The 21,596-nt window shown below is 31.5% G+C and overlaps 1 protein-coding gene and 1 pseudogene across 7 annotated transcripts in view; both read right to left on the bottom strand.

Moving 5' to 3' along the window:
* The window catches only part of SLCO1A2 (solute carrier organic anion transporter family member 1A2), a 70,582-nt gene that overhangs the window by 1,043 nt on the left and 47,943 nt on the right, over positions 1 to 21,596 (bottom strand). For 6 of the 7 annotated variants that reach the window (XM_036237410.1, XM_016140467.2, XM_036237411.1 and 3 more), the window contains 10 exons: positions 19,862 to 19,960; positions 19,057 to 19,275; positions 16,761 to 16,925; positions 15,212 to 15,407; positions 13,632 to 13,797; positions 12,552 to 12,724; positions 8,982 to 9,046; positions 8,313 to 8,430; positions 2,646 to 2,938; positions 1,270 to 1,310 (listed from right to left, as the gene is read on the bottom strand). In XM_036237410.1, coding sequence (XP_036093303.1) covers positions 2,725 to 2,938; positions 8,313 to 8,430; positions 8,982 to 9,046; positions 12,552 to 12,724; positions 13,632 to 13,797; positions 15,212 to 15,407; positions 16,761 to 16,925; positions 19,057 to 19,275; positions 19,862 to 19,960 — 1,415 coding nt within the window. In that variant the 3' untranslated portion in view covers positions 1,270 to 1,310; positions 2,646 to 2,724. Of the gene's footprint in view, positions 1 to 1,269; positions 1,311 to 2,645; positions 2,939 to 8,312; positions 8,431 to 8,981; positions 9,047 to 12,551; positions 12,725 to 13,631; positions 13,798 to 15,211; positions 15,408 to 16,760; positions 16,926 to 19,056; positions 19,276 to 19,861; positions 19,961 to 21,596 lie in introns of those variants that run through there. The other variant, XM_016140472.2, reaches the window with a different exon arrangement.
* On the bottom strand, positions 5,156 to 5,271 carry LOC118614138 (annotated as a pseudogene).

The following is a 21,596-nucleotide window of genomic DNA, read 5'->3' as shown; positions in this document are numbered from 1 at the left end:
TTTTTTAAGTTCTTATTTTTCAAGCTCCTGTAAATATTGGTTATTCATTGTAGTATAAATAATAAACTATTTCTAATTCCATTCAGCTAGACTACCAACAATATTATATTAGAAAATTAGTAACCCTAGACTCCCCACTACATGTTTTTTTCCTGTTTCTCTTTTCTTCTCTGTCTGCTATGCCATCACCTCTACACTGTCATGAGGGAGTACAAGTGCTGAGAAAAAGAACTGACCACCCCAGGCCTCATGGACTCTAGCAACAGAGGTCATGAGGGGTCACAAAGCACTCCAATACCCACTTTCTCTGATCTTCTTTCCTCCATCAAGAATCATCAAGAGAGAACCCTATGTTCTCAGAGTAAAAAGCTATCTTTCCCTGTAGTGGGTAAGAGTGGACTCATGGAACCAGGTCCAAAATCATGTCTGTCTGGGCCTACTATGCTCTACCAAGAATATTCAAGTGAGTAAACTGTGAACAGAGCAAGGCTCAATTTTCTCTGATCACTTTACTAATAGATGTCAAGAAAAGGCCTCTGATACTCAAGTAAAATTCTGCTTCTCCAGTTTGCTTCTATAACAAGGGGTCATGAAGGAGCCCAGTCATGACTCCTCCTAATTTTGATACCCACAGTCTCACCAGCACTTTCTGCCTTAAAATGTATCAAAACGGATCCCTTTATGTCAGTCACCCAAAAAGCTTTAGGACTCCACGTTATCTCTCATTCTCTTTCTTCTAATTTCTATACGTCTGATTTCCATACACTTCCAATTATCTAGCTTTTCCTCTCAGACTCCATTTTCTGAAATATACTCACTTTCATTAGTCCTCTGGAACTTAGAGTCCCTCATCACCAAAACCATCTACATTCTCAAACTCATAAATGAGCATTCTCTTCACCACTGCACCAAATCCAGGTTTTTCCTGAGGGTGCGGCTTCCCACAAAAATTTCTTATGTAGTAGCTGTTTACTTTTTCTTGCAACCTTATTTTAACTTCCATACCATTCTCCTCACTTTCTCCCCTCCAGAAAAAAAAAAAAAAACAGTTCCAGACTTCATGTTATTGGACCCTATATGCTTCAGTCATATTTACTCTGAGTTACATTCTTCATTTCTGAAGATTTTAGCTCACCTCTCATGTTTCAACACTGTCCCTTGGTCTTGAATCATGGTTATTTTTAATAGTCCTAGAGGTGACATGAATCCAAAACTTAACTCTTAATTCTTCTCTCAAAACTTGTTCTTTCTCATGAGTTGCTTTTTTTTTCTCATATGACACATTCAATTGCTGAGAAAATCGTGTTGGTCTGAAAAAATATATATAGACAGTTCTTCAAGTAAGTGGCCTATTTTCTGTCCAGCTACCAACTAATATTCTTTGAGCTTGCATCCAGAGGTCCCTACCTACATTACAGAGTCCTTCTAAGTGCATTCTGAATGACAGCTTCTTCCACTCTAATAGACACACTCCCATTCTCTTTATATTACACAGAAATAACGATAGTATATTGACATACTCTTCTCCCATTTTTCCTTTCCTCATTCTTCTTACCATTAGAGATTTATATCATTATATATATATATATATACATATATATATATGAGTCAATTAACACAACTGTTCATTCTATTATCTTGAACCAGAAATTCCATACCATTCATAAGATCTCTTCTATCGTATCTATAAGTTATAAAATAATATTGTGAGTAGATTTAGTTTTAAAAGTGTGTCTTAAATGTTATTAACAGTTTTTTAAAAGCTGCTTCTTAAAAGCTTCATTCTTTGAGATGGTTTATGGAATTAGTGCTTGTGTTTTAACTTAGGACATTGTGGGTGGCATAAACATTGGTCTCAGAAAACCTCCTGAATCTGGGAAAGTGTTCTTTTGACAAAATCTTCACTACAAGTAGCCTTTAAGTACTAATGTTGTTCTAATATCACCCTTTTATCCTTTGGCTCAGACTCTTGTTTTTAAGAGAGAGTTTTGTCACCAGGTTTGAATTGCTGAAAAAAAATTCCAAAAATCTTTGTTACATGATTTTTAATAACCCGATTAAGTTTGTCAGTATTCTGAATAAAACGAGGAAATATATAACATGAGTAATAAAGCAGGGAATGAATTGGAAGCAAGCGATGGCATAATAATGAGTAATCTATTTTCAAAGAGTCATGTCTGAAATGAATAGGAAAAGTTAAAGAACAATTTCTAAATTAAATAAGAAGACATAGGCTACTTTTACTTGGAAATAATAAATTTGAATATAATACTTAAATATTTACATAAGTAAGATGAAAATTTGTCTCTGTATAACATCAATATCAAAGCAGAAATTCAATGGAATTAAATAGAAATTAAATAAAAATTTCACAGGAGGAAATTTTTAGAATCATTTGGAAAAGAAGTGGGAAATATACTCTTATGGTATATATAAGAGAAATTACTGTTTTAACATAAAAATAAAGTTGGCTTTGACATCCTGTTTTGAGGGCTGTTATAAATGTCCCTCTGAAGAAAACTTCTAACGCCATTAATTTCTCAGAAATACCATCAGTGAAGATTTTTTTTATCTTAAGTGAAAAACATATATATATATATATTTTTTTTTTTTTTTTGAGATTCTTAAATACAAGAAAAAGTTACCTGCAGTACCTCTATTGATTTTAAAACAATTAAGTTGTAGTGTGTTCTACAACTCTGGGAAGCACGATATAATAGAACATTACAGTTTAGTTTTCAATTCATCATTATTCAAAACTTTGGAAATTTGGTCCATTTCTTGGCAGTCATTTTCCTTCCTTATAACTTTTGCCTCTACAGTTCCTGAAGAGGCATTTTCACCAGGTAGACGATATTTCCTCAAAATAATTAGGATAAAAATAGCTGGAATAAAGCTTAATCCTCTTAGTGCTATTGGCAGTCCAAGGTAGATGTATCTATTAAAAAAAAATTAAAACATATTAAATCTCACATAGTGTGGTGAATATAGACTAGTTTTGCATATCTTTATTAATATTTTATTCCCATAAAAACAACAGCTAATTGTTTTGCATGTTGGTCATACATAAGCAACTATGCCAAACTCTCTTATTGTTTGTTAAAATGGGATTTTTTAGAATTTTTCACCTAGAAAATCCATATTTATTTTCTTCTTTTCTGTTCTTTTACTCTCCTTTGTATTTTATTTTTTTACAATGAATAGAACTTCCAACTTAAATTTGATATTGACAGTGATTGCAGTTTTATTCCAGTATTTAATAAGAATAATTCCAAAGAATAATCATTAATGATACTTATTCTTGCTATTTTTAAGATGACCTTAATTAAATTAAGGAAGTTCCTCCCTTCTCTTGTATGTTTGCTCAGTCTTAATTATTGATGTGTGAAACATCACTAGATTATTTTTTTGCACATAGTTAGCAGAAGATCCAATTTTTTTCCTCTGTTATTATGTTGAGAGTATATTACATTAATAGCTTTTTCTGAAATTGAATTATCTTTGCATGCCGAAAACAAACTCTCAGCTAATTTTTCCACATTATTAGATTCAATTTGTTAATTTCTTTTAATTTAGGATTTTTGCATGTATATTTATTAGTAAAATCAGCCTATACTTTTTTCTTTGTACTGAACTTGTCTAATGTAGATATAAAGATTGCGCTAGCTTTGTAAAAAGAGGAAAATTTTTCTTCTTTTTCCATTTCTTGGAGTAAACTGTATGATGCAGGAATCATCAGTTCACTGAAGATTTGTAAAACTTGCCTTAGAAGCATCTGGACTTGGTGCTTTAGAAAGCGGGAATTTTGACCAATTCAGTTTCAATAGCTATAAAAATATTCATGTTTTTATATGTTTATAGTAAAATTTGGTAATACTTATTTGTTTAGAAAGTTCTTGTGTAATATATTTCCAAATTATTATGTCTAAAATCCCTAAGTAACTGTATTTATATGCCCTTTTTCAATCTTAATAGTGTTTATTTGTATCTCCTCTCTATTTGCCTTTTCAGATAATTGTCATTATTATTATATTTTAATATTTTCAAAAATATAGCTTTTTGGTTTTTTGGTATGTAGCCTATTAATTTCTGCTTTTTATTTTCAACTTTCTATTCCTAAAATTTTCTATTATGAAACAGTTTAAGAATACAGGGAAATAAAAAAATTAAAGATGTACTCACCAACCAGGTTTTTTAAATAATTAAATATTGCTATTTTTTTAGACCAATTTAGAAGAAAATACTAATACATTTAAGTCCTCTGTGTACCCCTATTATTTGATTATCTTCTAACCCATCCCAGATGTAACACTATGTTAAATTTTATGCAGTTTGTTCTTAGTTTATTTTTATAGTTTTACAAAATGTGTATGTAAACATTCTTAATATTTAAAATTACTTTATATATTTTTACATTGTAAATAAATGACATAATACTAAATGTTTTACTCTAAAATTTTCTATTTTAGTCCGTTTTAAACTGTTTATACATCTAGTTCTGCTCTGTTTATTTTTAACTAATGCACCATATTCCAATGTGTGAATACACAACAATTTATTAATTTAGTTTTCTATGGGACACTTATTGTTCAAATTTTTTCTAATACTGATACTGCAATAAACCTCCTTTTACAGGTTTCCTTGTGTATGTGAGCAAGTTTCTCTAAAATGAGTTTGTCTAAGGATATTAGGTTATGCAACTAACTAAATATAGCCCAAAAGTTCTCCATGGCTTTTATTCCTTGCCAGCAGTGTATGAGAGTTCTTTATGCTCCCAATTTGTGTTCTAACATTCTTCATTGTCTACGGTATCTTCTGTTGTAAAGAAAATTTTAAATTTTATGTGCAGCCACATTGGCCCATTTCTTGTTTTCTGGTTTATGATTTTGTTTCGACCTGAACCCAAAGCAATAAAGATCATAAAGATATTAAGATCTATTGCTGATGATTTACCTGCTATTGGTCTAATTATTTTTTTTGTAAGCTACATGCATGTTTCTCTGAGTAATTTTAAAGTTTTGTTTTTTGCTTTTTTTTTTACCTTGAGGGTTTTCAATCTTACTCCGATAGATCTGTTTACATTTATTCTACAAGACATTTGAAATGCACTTTTCTTTATTATTATTATTATTATTATTATTATTATTATTATTTATTTCTACAGCACCTGGGCTTCCTAGGTGGCCTCCCATCCAAGTACTAACCAGGCCCGACCCTACTTGCCTTCTGAGATCAGACATCAGGCTCATTCAGGGTGGCATGGCCATAGACCATGGACCGTGGCTCCATGGGGCCGGAACCCACGACCTTCTGGATGTAAAACAGATGTGCTAACCGCTACACTATGGAACCACATCCCGAAATACATTTTTCATCTGAAAATTCTTGTCTCTCTTAAATTAGAGAAAATTCTAAGCCTTCAATTTTTTAATTTGTTTTCGCCGTTTCCTTCATTCTCTTTTCTAAAAATTATCTGAAATATATGCTTTAATTGTTAATTGGTCTTTAATATTACTTAAGTAGTTCATTTTTATTTTATCCGTTCAGATCATTATTTTGCATTTTAGATAAATGCTTATGTACTCTCTTCCAGTTCACTAATTCTCATTTTAATCACTTGAAATTTATTACATATTTAGACTTCCTTTATTATCTCAATGCTATACATTTAATCTCTTACAATGAGGTTTGCATTAGTTTCCCAGGGCTGCTGAAACAAAGCACCACAAACTCAATGGTTTAAAACAACAGAAATTTATTCTCTCACAATTCTGGAGGCTAGAAATCTGAAATCAAGATGTTGTCAGGACCATGGTTCCTCCGAAGGCTCCAGGAAAGAATCCTTCCTCCACTCTTCCTAGCTGGTACTAGCTGGCAGCAATTCTTACAATTTCTTGGTCTGTAGATGCATCACTGCAATCTTTACCTCTGTCACCACGTGATGGTTTTCCCTGTGTCTGTGTCATTATGTTTCCTTTCTTTTTATAAGAACAGTAGCGAATAGATTTAGGGCCCACTCTAATCCAGTATGACCTCATTTTAAATTAATTAAATTAGTCCATTTGCAAAGATTCTATTTCCAAATAAAATATTCTGAGGTTATAGGTGGACATAAAATTTTGAAGGATACTACTCAACCCAATCCAAGAGTGTTCTACCCCACCACTTGGATTAAAGCATTGAATCTATATTCAGTTTCTTGGGTCCTTGGAAATACTTTGTTTTTCATTTGGAAGCTCATCTCCCAGAAACCACCGCCTGTTTTCTAGGCTTAGAGCCTTTGCATTCAGCCTTTGAATTCAGATCTGTTTTCTCTCTTTATGTTACTGATCAATTTTTGATTCAGAAAAACAGGATGTCCAGGATGATGTTTATAATTATCTTTGAACTTAGATTTGTCCCTTTGGAATTTTAAAAATATATTGTATTTATTGTTCTTATTTGAGATAGGAAATAAATCAGTATATAATTTATTAAATCATTTATCAGGTTGTTTTACTTTACTTTAAATTACTTTGTTGTCTTTTTCTAAATTTGAGTTTATTAGTAGTCACTCTTTTTAAAGAACACATATATATTTAAATTTCAAAATATCCCTTTGAGTACTGGTTTAACTTCATCTTGTAAGTTTTCCTATTCCGTGTTTTCATTGACATAGAGTTGCAGTTATTTAACTATTTTATTATAATTTATTCTTTAACCCATGAGTAATTCCAAACATGTGAAGTTTGGCAACATTTTATCATAGATTTCTAATTCCACTGCATTAGAGAAAGAAAACAGGTATCATCACCTGGAATTTTTAAAAAAAACTTTCTTTGCAGCATAGGACCTGGTCAATTGTTATAAATGTTTATCATAGGTTTGAGAGGAATATATATTTTGATGGTTGGGCTAAACAATTGCTATACATCTATGAGATAATCCTTATATAATTTGGTAGTGCAAATATGTACCCTCACTAATTTTTTGTCTGTATTTCATATTCACTTGTTGGAGAAGTGTGTTAAAATTTTCAACTCTGTATTTTTTTTCTTGTAGTTTTGTGAATCTTTGTTTTGTATATTTGAGGTTATGTTAATATTTAATTATATGGGTTTATAACTGTTATATATATCCTCTTTAACTCCATTATTCCTTTTCACTTTGAATTCTATTTTGTTTCATAGTCATTAATATAACAATGGAAGCTTGATTTAAAATCTAGCAGGTATATTTTTTCTGATCTTTGTCTTCAACCTTTCTTTGCATTATATTTTTCAGACTGTCTCTTGTAAATAACATATAGCTAGAATTTTGAAAAGTCCAGTATAAAAGTCATTATCTCTTAAAAAGCAAGTCCAATTGGTTCACATTTATTGTGAAACCTGGTATATTTAGGCTTATTTTTTCAACTTATTGTGTGTGCTTTTATTTTCCTATTTCTTATTCCATTGAATTTTTCTTAATATTTTTCTGTTTCTATTAGATGGGAATAAATTTAAGTGATTACTCCTGGGTAACTTTAGGCAAAAGGGAAACTGATGAAAACATGAATCTCATGCTGAGTGCTTTCTTCAAAGTTCTTCACAGCCTTTTTACTGATCGAGATAAGACCTTAGAATGTTTTAAACAATGCGAAATTGTTTTTAGGTAAATAAAAGAACTTTCTTACTGCTGCATCATGAGATGTTCATACAAATTTAAACCAAATTCAGGTCTCTGAATGAAAAAGAACATGAAATAGAAAGAGAAAAATGGAAAAGTTTTGTTCAAAAACATTAATACTATCATATGTGTTTTATTCAAGATTAGATTTATATTAACAAAAAATAAACCCTAAAGAGATATGAAGAATATTGTGTCAGCAAAATTTAATGAGGAAGAACAGGTATAATTTTAGAGATCAGAGATGGATGGTGAAAGGAAGAAGGAATTGAGGCTAGTAAGATTCTAAAATGATGTAGGAGAAATGGGGATACTTTAGAGACTAACATAATTTAGAGAGGTAGCTGATGTATAGTCATTACTTTAATAACGTACTGACTGCAGTCAATTTAACAAACAACACTTTGAAAAGGTGGGTTAAGAAAATCATCCATGCTTATATTTGTCAAGTACTTTAAAAAAATTGAGGAAATAAAATTCTAGTATATAAATAAATATGGATTATCTAGTGTATAAATTAAAAATGGAGATATAGTATCATAAACAATTCTGGAAACAAAGCAAAAAGTATGTTAGTCACTTGACAAAGAAAACGTTAGACATTGATGATGCCATTTTATGTGCAGTTTATACTAAGAAAACAATTATTAAAAAAAAGTCTTTACCTGAAGTTGGTGGAATCATATATCCTGCATGCCCCTGACTCACCGGATTTCAAAGTTGCCCAGTGTAAACATGTGGAGTCCATTAAAGCGCCAAAATATATAGGTGCAGGAATTCCAGCTATAATAAAAGTAAGAAAAATCCATCAAAAAGGAGAATTAAGATGCATCGTTTTGTTTGAAAACATTTCAATTTTCTCTATTTGTAGAAAAAGTTAAATAAAATATAAATCTAATGCTTTAACTTTTATTTTTAGAAATTAAAAATTACTTTTACTGTAAAATTTCCATATTATAAAGGATAAGTAATCTGATGAGCGAATGCAACATAAAAATTATTAATAGAAGAAAACATTAAATTAATGATTCTTTATACTTTTTTCTGCAATATTTTGGGCCAATCACGTGTACATTTTATTTTAACATAGTATTTCCTCTTCATTTGCTTTTCAAATCTAACAGATAAAAACTAGAATTAAGGTCGGATAGGACATTTTCAAGTAAAAAAGGAAGTTCTCTATTTCTTCTTGTACTTCATTCTCCTACTATTTACAAAGTGCTGTTTGCAAGTAGATGGGGTATTTACTAGACCATTACTTTGAGAGAATAATTTAATTTACTTAGTATTTAATAATGATCTAGTATAATGTTAGGAAGAATAACTATTTTTACCAAATCCTCTTGTAGAAAATGCATGTAATCCTACACCAAGAGACTTCTCTTCGGGCTTGATACACCTAAAAAATAAATAAATTCATGAATAAAACTAAAACAGAGATTGAAAAACTACCACAACGATGGACTATTACTCATCAATAAAAAAAAAAAACAATGAAATCTTGCCATTTATGACAACATGGATGGCCCTAGAAAATATTATGCTAAGTGAAATAAGTCAGACAGAAAAAGACAAATACTGTATGTTTACAGTTATATGTGGATTCTAAAAAATAATGCAAATAAATCAAATCAGAGAGCCATAGATCTAGATAACAAGCTGACGGTCGTCAAAAGGGAGAGGTGTGGAGACATGAATGAAATTTTTAAAAAGTACAAAAATTCTTTAAATGAAGCAATTTTTTAAAATAAATAAATAAATATAAATAAAAACTACCATAGTTTCTTTAAAAAACTGTTTGTGTACTAGTACTACTGAGCAATACAAAATTTTCTTGTATACTCAGGCCTTGGTTATTCAAGACCTAATTATCAAATTTGTAATCATTCAGGAATCTCACTTCTGGTGATTGGCAATTACCCAACACTTTTTGCTCATTCATTTCCATTGGAAAGTTATTAAAGAAAATATATTTCATATCAATCAATATCTATCCTTTTATTAAAGTAGTAGTTCTTGATTCTAATAGTTCAAATTTCAGCCTGAAATAAGAACAATGCAACTTTAGCTGTATTTAAATTATTTATATTAACAAAATACAGAAATGCCAAGAGTTTACATAAGTAAATCTAAGAAAGAAATACAGCAAGAATAAAAATTTTCAAAGAAAAGTGATGTAAACATCCAAAGCAAACATATTTTAAGTGATTTAGTAAAATTTCAAGAGTCACATAGATTTCTCTATTCTCTCTAAAAATCTTCCCACCTTTCCACTGTTGCCTGAAATGCCTATAAGTAGAAATGAAGGCTATAATTTGTGTCCCACTCACTTCAGTATTGGCACTGCTACTCAAAGAATTCATTTTGAGTTTCCCTGATTAACTCAAAGCTGAGAAAATAAAAGCAGCTTTATTTATAAATAGATGCAATACATTTTTAGCAAAACATCATCTCATTGATATTTTCCTGGTACAAATATTTTACTAGATTCTAATAACTCTACAAACTCAGATTGAGACACAGTTAACTTGGCATTATATACTTAACACATAAGTTATTTAGAAAACATCAGTGATTTTACTCTGAAGGAAGTAAGAAAATCCAGGAGACCTAGCATGACTCTCTTGGTCCCATGGCTTCCATTTAACACAAAAACAGAGCATTAAAATTTTACCAAAGACTTTCTTTTTTCTATCTCTAATATCCCACTTTGTAATCTCACAGAAACATAAATCTTAATAGTTAAGAAATTGTAAGCAATTTAAACTGTTCTACAAATACTGTAATAATTGGTATTGATAATAACAATTTCTAGAATCCAGGAATCAGAAATAAAAATTAAAATGCAAATTATGGAAAAACTACTGACAAAAACTTAAATAGTTCTTTAAAACTGGCTGAGTAACATAGATGTCGCAACCCTCTACCATCATGATAGGAAATTCATGGGGACTCCACAAAAATAGAGAAAATCATAAGCATATACATAAAAATCCAGGTGTTAAACTCTACAATATAATCTTGGAAAAAGATGAAGGAATAAAGTAGAGACATGAAAAGAGCTGAGAGCATAATTAAGTACTTGTCTTTTTAAGGAGTAGATATTAATACCGGAAAGTTTTGAAATTCATCAGAAAAACAGAACCATAGTTAAGAATTTCAATAATCGGTTTAACCATTTGAAAGATATAGTTTTCAAAGCAGAAGCAGCAAATCCGATGCCTACAATGGAAAGCAAAAAGAAGGAGGAGGAAGAGGAGGAGGAGGAGGAGGAGGAGGAGGAGGAGGAGGAGGAGGAGGAGGAGGAGGAGGAGGAGAGGCAGCAGCAGCAGCAGCAGCTAAGAGAAAGTCAGATAAAATATATGAAATAAAATGGCAAAAAAAGCCCTATCACAATTATTAAAATAACTAAATAGGTTAAAATCACCAATCTCAGATTACAAAATTAGATCTAACAAATAAATGGAAGATTGAAGATTAAAAATAAAGGGAAGGAAAAAGATATAATGGGCAACGATGAGCCAAAAGAAACCCAGAACAGCAGTTTTAAAAGAAATAAAATAAAATTCTCTCAAAAAAAATGTAGAAAAGATCAAAAAGAAAATTATATGCTGGTATATAATTTAGAAGTATAGTGATCAAAGGCACATCTGCATAATATAACATAGCCTCCAAATATATAAATTAAAAAATGACATAACTGTAGGCAGAAAGACATTAAAAATTTTTAGATTTTAACAAACATCTCTGAAAAACTGATAGATTAAGTAGACAAAAAAACAATTATAGATTTCCAAAATTTAGATAACACAATGATTTACTTCAATCCAAGAGACATCAGAACTGTATAAACAAAATGCAGAAGGTAGACATTCTTTCCAGAAACACATGAAACACACAAAAATTAACTATGCACTAGGCTCAAAGAAAGCCCTGATAGTTTCCCTTAAAACCTCAAATCTTTATGTTCTCTGAACATAAAAATGAAATAACAATAATAAAAGAATACCTATAGAAAGTTCCCATATATAGTAAAGCTATATAATGCACTAATAACTAATAAGCTAATTTTGGTTTGTGGATGCCTATAATGAGAGGAAGTGGGAAATGGGAGGACAAAAATAAAAATAAGAGGAAATAAATAAGAGAGAAACCTTGTTCCAATCTATAATAATAACATGCTATGGGATCAAGAATTATGATTAATTTAACAGTGCTTCTGAGTTCCAATTAAAGATTTTTAAAAAGAAAGAAATGTAAACTTTGTTTACTAGACATGTTTAGAATTATTTACTAGGTATGAAGAATACTGTAATTAAAGGAACACACATACGATATGCCAAAGTTTGAATTCCCTTTGCAATTTCTTAGTTTTACTAAACCCTTCAACATGTATGTCTCAAAATAGCCTGATTAGAGAGAAGCATTTATTATTATGCCCATTTTTTCTTAAAGATAAATGGAGCTCAGAAAGGTCCAGTGATCTGCCTAATCCCCTATAGATAGATGATTGCCGGTGAAACTGAGACTTCTGACAGCTTTACTCTCTGTTGTCTTACAGGCTGGACTATAAGATATGACTGCTAGGCAATCGCTCTTTACCTACAAAATGACCATTTCATATGGTTTACCCTAAGATAGAACTGTGTCTTTTTTTGTGTGAAACGATGAAAGTTTTACTAATTTAACTCTAAGAAATAAGGAAGGAAAGATACAAATGGAAATATTTATATTACTAACTCTAAAATTTCATAAAATTCAGCAATGTTTAATGTGACATTCTTAATAAGTGGTGTGTTAGAGCACAGAATTCTTAGGTACTGAGGGCGCCAAGTGGCTTTCTAAAAAAGTCACCTTAATAAATTAGCAGGAAGGAATCTAAATAAAGAAAACAATTTGTGTACCTCAGGAGAACCATATATCCGGGTATGGCAGATAAAGAATAAATGAAACTGCTGATCACTGACAAGATTAAAAAGTACTGGAGCATCATGGAACAGTCCTGTCCTTTGCCACACAGCCCAAGAACTGCAGATGAATTTCCTGATGTTTGAATACAGCTACAATTTTGGAACACCTGCCAAAAAATAACCGTTTATCCTATTTAAGAAAGAAATATTTGAACATAAATCTCAAATATTTTTACATACCGAATTGAATAAAGATAGGGACTGTTTATTCCCTTATGCTCATCTCTTTTATAGTTTCGGTATCATACCATAAAACAAACCATAGAAGGATGGTTTCAGATAAACAATATCTCTTTCTAAATATATGGAGCAAATTTGCAAGAGCTCAGCTATCTGAAATCATGCTTTTTAAAAATATATACTGTTTTGCCACAACGACAAAGAAAATTTGTTTCTGAATGCTCAGTTGAAATATTTAGGTACTTAAAAAAGCTTTATTTCAAAAATACAGTTTATTGCAAAAACAGTAAAATCAACCCTTTTTGAATTTTTATGTCTCCAAATTTTAATATAAATTGAAGTTTATATTTTACTTTGATAACCAGCCAATATTTTAAGTATTGTAACCTTTTTTAGGCAAGAAAACTTGCCTAATTCCATTGTACATTCTTTTTACAAAGCTACCAGAATGTAAAAGACAGAAAGATACAAATGAACAGACCAAAAAATCTTCCAGTAAAACAATTAGCAAATTTTACTTTGATAAAAAGATTTCAGTCCAGAGTACTTTTAAAACAAATTATCTGAGTGATAATGTCAACTGCTATGAATTAAAGATCAGTGCTCAGACACTGTGAATGTTTAAAATAAAATCTAGGGGAAAAAAGTAAATCAAGTGAGCATATGAAAGTAATTAATTTTTTCCACACAAAAATTTTAATTTGGTTTTAAGGAAGATGGTTCATTTTACTTTTGTCAAATGTACACCCAGCTCATAGTTGAAAAGTGCCAACGCAGTGCATAAAAGAGAAGTTCTGTTTAAAAAAAAAAAAAAAAGCCAGTAAGTTGTTGTACCATGTTTATTCCTGTTCCAACGAATGTCTCACAACCAGCAAGGCAAGCTGACATATATGACAAACCATTGCTTCCACACACCGGGTCCCATATTTTAGTTGGACAGTTGCAATCCATGTTGCAGTCAGTGAGGATGGCATTTCCAGCATATAAATCTTGCGCTGTTCTGTAATGATTTAAAATAATGCCATGGATGTTGAAAGTCTTAGAACACCTTCTCTTTCTTTTTTCATCTCAGTTCACAATATTCTTTCCTCCCCAAAATAAAAACAGAAATCTTTCAACCATCAGTGTGTAGCCTGGGTACTACAGATCTAGCATAAAAGACACCTGTTTCAGTGACCACACAGCCACTTTACCAATGATTTATTTAGAGAAACAGACAGCCAATAAACAAACATTAATTGAATGCCTACCATATGAGAGGTGTTTTTTCAGGTGGTATTAGAACTCAAAAATAAAGACCTAATCCCTGTGGTTGATCCATATGATGGAAAGTAACAAGAGATCATATTTTATGAAAAGAATCTCAAGTGCTCACTTGAAGATCAAACTCTATAATCTATAATATATACCATAGATAATATATTTAGCTTCAGAACAAAACTACATGAGTAAACAAATACATTCTTCTAGTACAAAAATGTATTAGGAACAACTTATGTTGCCATCTTGAGACCACCCATGCAGGAAGATTAGCCAACGAACTTAGCCATAGAGCTCATCCATCACCCCACTAAGGCAGAGAGTCAATATAGCAGCCCTGCTCTACTGTTAAGTCTCTGGTTCCACATAACCAAGAGCTTGAACACTTACCCTGAGCAGCTGCAGAGCCTAGCATACAGTACTGTGATACTGTTAAGCCAATAACACTGCCCTGCATCAGCGCCCAGCCTATAGCCCTATCCAATTGCTGAACACAGCCTGCAGCCTTGCTCAGTCAGGGAACCTAGCCTGTGACCCTGCCCAATCAAGGAGCATAGCCTACAGGCTCACTCAATGAGAGAATGTGGACTGTGACCTCGCTCAACCCGGGAGCACAGTCTCTAGCACCACTCAACCTTCCTATAAACCCAGATAAGTCTCAAAATACAAATCTAAAACTATTCAATAATGGAGACATAACTATACAAATGAAAGATATGAATTAATGTATTATGTATTAGTATTCAGTTACGGTAAATTTAAGCTCATCGTGGAAACATATAAAGGCAATTGAGACTATATAGTCAACTCTTGATTTTACTCATTTATGGAAGTATAAAACACATAGATGACATATCCTAATGCAACCTAAAACTATAGGTAGTTTTTTTCGATATCCACTTTAATATCTACTAGGATATCAAAACACACACACACACAATCATAAACTCGCTACTCTGTGATATGTTCCCAGCTTCTTTAATAATCCTAGAGCCTGAATGGATTGGGTTATAATTGACAAGTGGAGGAAAGATGAAAGACTATGGATTTCCGCCATTAACTCCAATCAGCAAATGGTCTAGTCACAGGTAATCACTGGAGAAAATATGTTATTAACTGTACAAAGTGATTATATTCATTAGTAAAAAACATACCCTTCATAAGAGGTTGTTAGGCCAGCCACTGAAGAATTATCACAGATCATGAGAAAACACAAAAAATAGATAAGAAATTCACTTAAAGATAACCAAAATCCTATGTGGGCAGCTTGTTTGACAGTAATCTTGAACTTCTTCATAATTAAACCACCAACTATATATCCAATGCATATGGGAGGTAAGTTATAAACACCTATAAATGCAAGAAAAAATGATATTTACAATGTGACTTAGCAAAGGAACAAATATAATATCACCTTTATCTAACATGTTTGGCATAAGGAAACATTTTGGTCTAATTCACAGTAAAGAAGGATGATAGAGTTTTATTCTTACTTGGTCATATATTACACACATGTATTAAGAGAGATTTTTAAATCTCTCTTCAATGTCAAAGTACATTTTTAAGATTGCTCTTACCATTCATTTAATTTATTGCAGTAGGTTGTAAATATAATGTAGGCAGAGATCATGACTGATATATCTTTTCGCCAGTAATTTATTGGTTTCCGCTCTTTGGGGTGATATATATGTGTGTGTGTGTGTGTGTGTGTACACACACACACACACACACACACACATATCACCGCAAAGAATATATATATATACATATATATATACACACACATACGTATATGATTTATATGACTATGCTACTGTTTATTACCACTAGGGTTGTTAAGAATTTGACTCAGTTCAAGGTACATTAGATCACTGCTGAGCCTGATAGTCAAGTATATTTACATTTCATATCTTGCTGCTTACTGCTGCTATTGACAAACACTCTCTCTACCCTACTCTTTCCTCCAAAAACAAGAAAAGAAGAAAAAGGAAGAAACAGCCCTAGGTTGCATTCTTAAATGCCAGGGTTTGCTCACTGAATCACAATCTTTTGGGAGAACCTGTGAAAAATCCATTCTAGTCCCACAGCAGAGAGTCTGATTTAGCATGTCAGAGGTGGGCATCAGGTATCTGAACTTTTAGCAAACACTCGAGGTCATGTGGATGCAGGTAGTCCAGGAAGTTCACTGAAAACTAAAAATATCCCTTGAGAAGCAAACTAAAGGTGGGGTCGTGTGGCCACAGGAAAAATCAGAATGTATGGGCTGCAGTGACACCTCAAACCACCAGGGGGACAAGGGAACGAAATAAGAAGGAAAGTGGGATTCATTCATCCAATAGTAAAATCTGAGAGTAAAACACTGACTCCTAATGAATTAACTCTGTCTTCATTTTTATATTAATGGATTGCCTATTTGAAAATTGTATCTAATTTGTTCATTCCCCAAGATTTCCACAAATACTTTGAATTTGCGTTCTTACTGGAGAGAGAACAGAAAAGAGAAGCCGAGATTTCCTGACTTTCTTCTCTTCCTACCCTTCGTTGATTTCACTGAAAAACGGAAGAGGGAAATGTACCAGAGACAGAAATATTCTAATAGATTTCCATTTCGGAGTTCCCTAGACCCATCATCACACTGTTCACCATTTTTGAGGGGCTGGGGGGCGGGGGGACGTGGGCTACTAATGCAGAGAACAAACATACCTATTAGAAAGACTGCGTCCGAAGTTGATTTTCCGTATTGCTGTTCCAGATATTTAGGCATGAAGAATATCATATTAACAAATGCATTAAACTGTATCACACTTACTAGTATGAAAAGCATGTAAACTGGGTTAGAAAAAAGACTTTTCATAAACGGTAAAAAATCTGAAATGAAAGAATGACAAGTGTCAAATTAATTGGATTTTGCATTTTATGACAGGCTTTTTCCGAAACTTCCCCTCTAAATTATGTTTTTTCTGTTTTATAATTACATGTTCTTAATTCTTTTTACCCCTCGAAAGCTAAAGTTATATCATTGTTTTTGGTAGATTCTGCGAGTCAATGACAGAGCTTACTGGGTAAGGATCAGGACACAATAGTTTTGCCTTTACTAAGTTACTACTATGCCTTAAGGAAAAACCGTAATGTGACCAAAATATTGCCTGTGTTCACACCATTTCCTTTTTTCCTTCTCTTCTTCCTTATATTAATATTCTCACTTCTTCTGAGATCATCTAGAATAAAAGATGCTTGTCCTGTCCTCTAAAGTCTGGAAGAAAATCAATTTGATAAAGAAGTTCATAATAAAATATTGATATTATCACTCCTGAACATTTAAAATAAAGGAATTCATGGGAATTAAAGGAATAAAGATTGTCTCAAGTGCCAAGTATTTTTCTGCTTGTTTAGAACAATTGTTTTGGTGGTTCTGCCAATGGTTCACAACAAAATGTACTTAAAACTACCTGGGTCTCTTTCAGAACACAAACCCCCATGTCCCAATCCCTGAGATCTTGATTCATTAGGTACATACTGAGGACCATGTAAATTATTTACCTCAAACTTTTCCCTGTTTGTGTGGACTGACAATACAGAGCCAAATTTGTGGCCAGCCTCTGGCAAACTGCCACCATTTTGTGTCAAAGTCTCACTTACAGTTTCTTCACTATTCTTGTCTTCATGTTCTCTGTCTTGAGTTCCTTGCTTATTGTATACTATCCTGTTTTGTTTAATAAACTGCCTAAAATCAATTCTAGAGCAAAGTATCAATAAAGAAAGCAAATTGGAAGAGGAGGAAGCATAACTTCAGGCAAAAAAAAAATGAGTGGTAGAATTCATATTTATGAATAAACTACTTGGCAGGTGTAAGAGTTATGTTCAGAGCTCTCTGGAGCTTTTTAAGTTACCCATTTTGTTGACATCCCTTTCCTAATAGATGAGTTTCAGTACTTCAAATTCTTTTCTATATGTCAGACTAAATTTTCGAGATTCTAAATTGTCTCCTAATAATTTGAGAAGTATTAAATTATGTTTATTGTAGTTTAAGTGAATTTGTAATTGTTAATAAAAATTCTGTGCAAACTGGTATCGTAATTTATGGGTGTTACTAAAAATAGCAATATCAACAACAGTAATACTAATGCTAGTGGAAGTAATAATAGTAATATGTGCCTGGAAACTTTTTACCCTGACATAACAACTTTATAATTATTACTATCTCTATTTTACAGATAAGGGAACTTCTTATCTTCTAAATGAACACTCTAAGAATTTTAAAGACTAGACCATACTAATTAAATACTCATATTAATAAAATCAGATCTCTTAAGAATACTACAGAATTTCCAGGCATCGATAATTTTTAAAATTTCCCAGGTGATTCTATGTGGCCAAGTTAAAAAATCAGCATTCTTCAATACTAAGTGCTTAGACTATCTTAGCTTAGTTTCCGCCAGAAGCACCTTCTATACATTATACTTTGAGCTTTTATTAACAAATATACAACAACAAAAAAAAGTGACATGAAATATGCTCCTATATTTGCTAGAAAATAGCTATGTAGTTCAATATTACCTATATCATACAACAAATAACAATCTTTTTCTATTTTAAGAATTTGTTACTTGGGGGAGATTTTCTCTTTAAAAACTATTATCCTTCCCTCTATCAAATATAGGAAATTATATGATCCATCATGTTTTCTCTTTCTGCTTTAACTTCCAGGAAGCTCACAGCTAAGCTAATATTTTTGGTTTCAGAAATATACACTTATTTGGATTACTGCATATTTTTCTTTCTTTTGTTCTGATCTGAGATAATTCAGCTTCCAAATTATATTGTTTATTACCAAGTAATAGCATAGGAAGAATCAGACTAATTAGACATTATTGACTACTGACTAGTAATGACAAATTGTCTTAATGCATCCTAGCATATTATAGTGTAAGACTAAAATACATACATATCTATATAAAACAAAAAGTAAATATATAGTATTTAAAAAATTTTTATTTGCCTTTAGTGATTCCATCATTTTTCTTCTTGACCTCTTCTATTTGTTTCTCTTCTTTATCATTTTTAATGTCAGCATTATCCTTTTGGCCTTCCTTTGTAAGTGTTTTGGGCAAAAAGAAAAAAGGAATGGCAGTGAGCACATTCACTCCTGCACAAATCAAAAGGCCAAACCACCATGCACCAACCCAACGAGTATCAGTGGGAGTTATGGTCAGATCATCTGGAAAAAAATATACACATTTTTTTACTAGCTTTAAACATTATTTCCTGCACAAACTATAGAAAAAATTTTAAATTACTATTCTCAGGTTATATCCAAGTATAGCAGTTGTATACAAGTCAGACAGTTATAAAACTTGTCTGACAATGTATAGTATATAATATCATCAAGCAATAAATTACTTTGGTGATCTGTCCTATCATGGAAGGAATTTATAAATTGGTATTTATTAAATAAGTACAAGGTCTATTTAGTTATACACGAATGATTACTTTATTAAAAGAAATTAAAGCCAATGTGCTTAAACCTTTTGAAAACAAGAAATATGGTCACGTTGAAGTAGAAAGAGCACTGAATTTTAAGCCAGAATATCAGTATTTTATCCTGTACTCTGGCTCAGTTGTTTGAAATATTAAAAAAACAAACAAACAAACAAACAAACAAAAAACACTTTAGTTTGCACTCCTGGAAAGTATAGTTAATTTATCTAATTGAAAGTCAAGTAAGGCACCAATTAACGGTGATCGCATACCTGAAATTGCTTTACGTACTCTAGACATTGTATAACTAGATTTTAATGAATTACCTGTGTTTACAGATCCAATGTCAACATAAACATTTGCACAGAATGATGCTAATAGAAGTCCAAACAAAGGACCAATGATAGCTCCTGTTTCTACAAAACCTAAAAATAAAGAAAAATATGAAGTTACAGTATAGTTATATATTTGTATAAAGAGTCCTAATTCCATGAAGAGTCTGAAGACAGAATTATTTTTGCCTTTGATGTTCAATTTGTAAGAAAATTAAGTTTAAGGTACATATAAGTAACAAGTTTGTTCCTTTTGTTTCTGTAAACCTTGAAGAAGGAGACTCATAATTAAAAGCCTCTTTCTCTAAGCCTCCAAATTCTCTTTCACTGGATCACAGGTAAAGTTTTACTGGAGCAGCATAGTCTGGGATCATGTTATTAATAAAGGTATAATACAGAACAAGATACTTTTGAGGCTTTCTATAGCCATATTTTTAGAGGAATTCTAAAGCTATATCATGTTTTGATAAATTTCCTGTGATTAGTCCCAAATCTTCAACTTGAAACTTTTCCTGGCTTTCTTCTTACTATTATTGATACTTCTTTTTACTTTTATTGTAATCCCCTTTCTTCTTCTTCATATTCTTATTTTCCATTTCGATCACTCCCTTCTGTCCTCATAACTGCTTACACATCTGGAATATCATCATCAGTTATCTCATAACTTGTCCACAATTCAGAATCTATAATGTGCCCTCCCTGCTCACTGAAAATCCAGACATGAGCTCCTTAACTGTCTTCCTTTTTACTTCAAAATGTTTTTGCTTGTTGTCTCTGTGGTCTCCAAAAATTATTTACATACTAAACCTTATATGGACCTGGACCATGTTTCATTCATCTTACTAAATACAGAGATCATCACAGTTATTTCTATACATTAGACAACTTATCACTTGTTATAAAGAAATACATATTATAACAAGGTGTTTTCTACTTTATTGCAGGCAAGCATTTGTATTGTTTCAATGTAAGTTTGTGAAGGAATCTGAAAGGACTGAATAGAAAAACATTGAAAAAGATTATTATAAAATCAGTGAGTCATCAAATAGTGCCAAAAGTTATTGGGGCTAATGATACCTAAATATTTTCATCTATCTTGATTAAGTGCAGTTCTGTTTCTATCTTCTTTCATTCTTTTTTGACTTTTCTGATTTTTAAAAAATATGTCTATATCAATTACAAAATGTCCCTGTACTCAAAATTATAATTTTTATAAACAACGGATGGAACAACTAAAGAATATAAGCAAGTGATCCATAATAAATTAAGAATATTTAGGAGATTGGAAGACAACATAAGATAGTATATTTTCAGTTGGTTATTGTGGGAAGTAACACTGACGGATTTTAGAAAAGAAATTTTCAAGAAGCATAACCAGAAGAATGAAGACAGACATTTGTGAAAATAATGAAAAAGCCTGACTAATATGGAGAGATGGTAATGAAATAAAACTATATGAAAAACTAACTAGATAGATTGAGTACAGAGCAATGAATAATAATTGGAGAGATCAGATTTAGTAAAGAGCCGATCTGTTACATTAACTTAGTAGAGAAGACATAAATAAAACATATTTGAGAAAATCGTACTACAAGAATGTTTATGAGAAAATAATAAAATAAAATACTAGAAATAAAGTGACCAATAAAGAAGATATAATAATCTACAAATAAAGTCATGAAGACCTAAACAAAAATAGACATAATAAAAATAGTGAGAAAAGTTTTAA

Source organism: Rousettus aegyptiacus, unplaced genomic scaffold (assembly GCF_014176215.1).
Source record: "Rousettus aegyptiacus isolate mRouAeg1 unplaced genomic scaffold, mRouAeg1.p scaffold_m13_p_2, whole genome shotgun sequence".
In the NCBI taxonomy this organism is placed as follows: Eukaryota; Metazoa; Chordata; class Mammalia; order Chiroptera; family Pteropodidae; genus Rousettus; species Rousettus aegyptiacus.
Note: the sequence above shows the minus strand (reverse complement) of the source record. Positions and strands in the feature narration are given on the sequence as shown.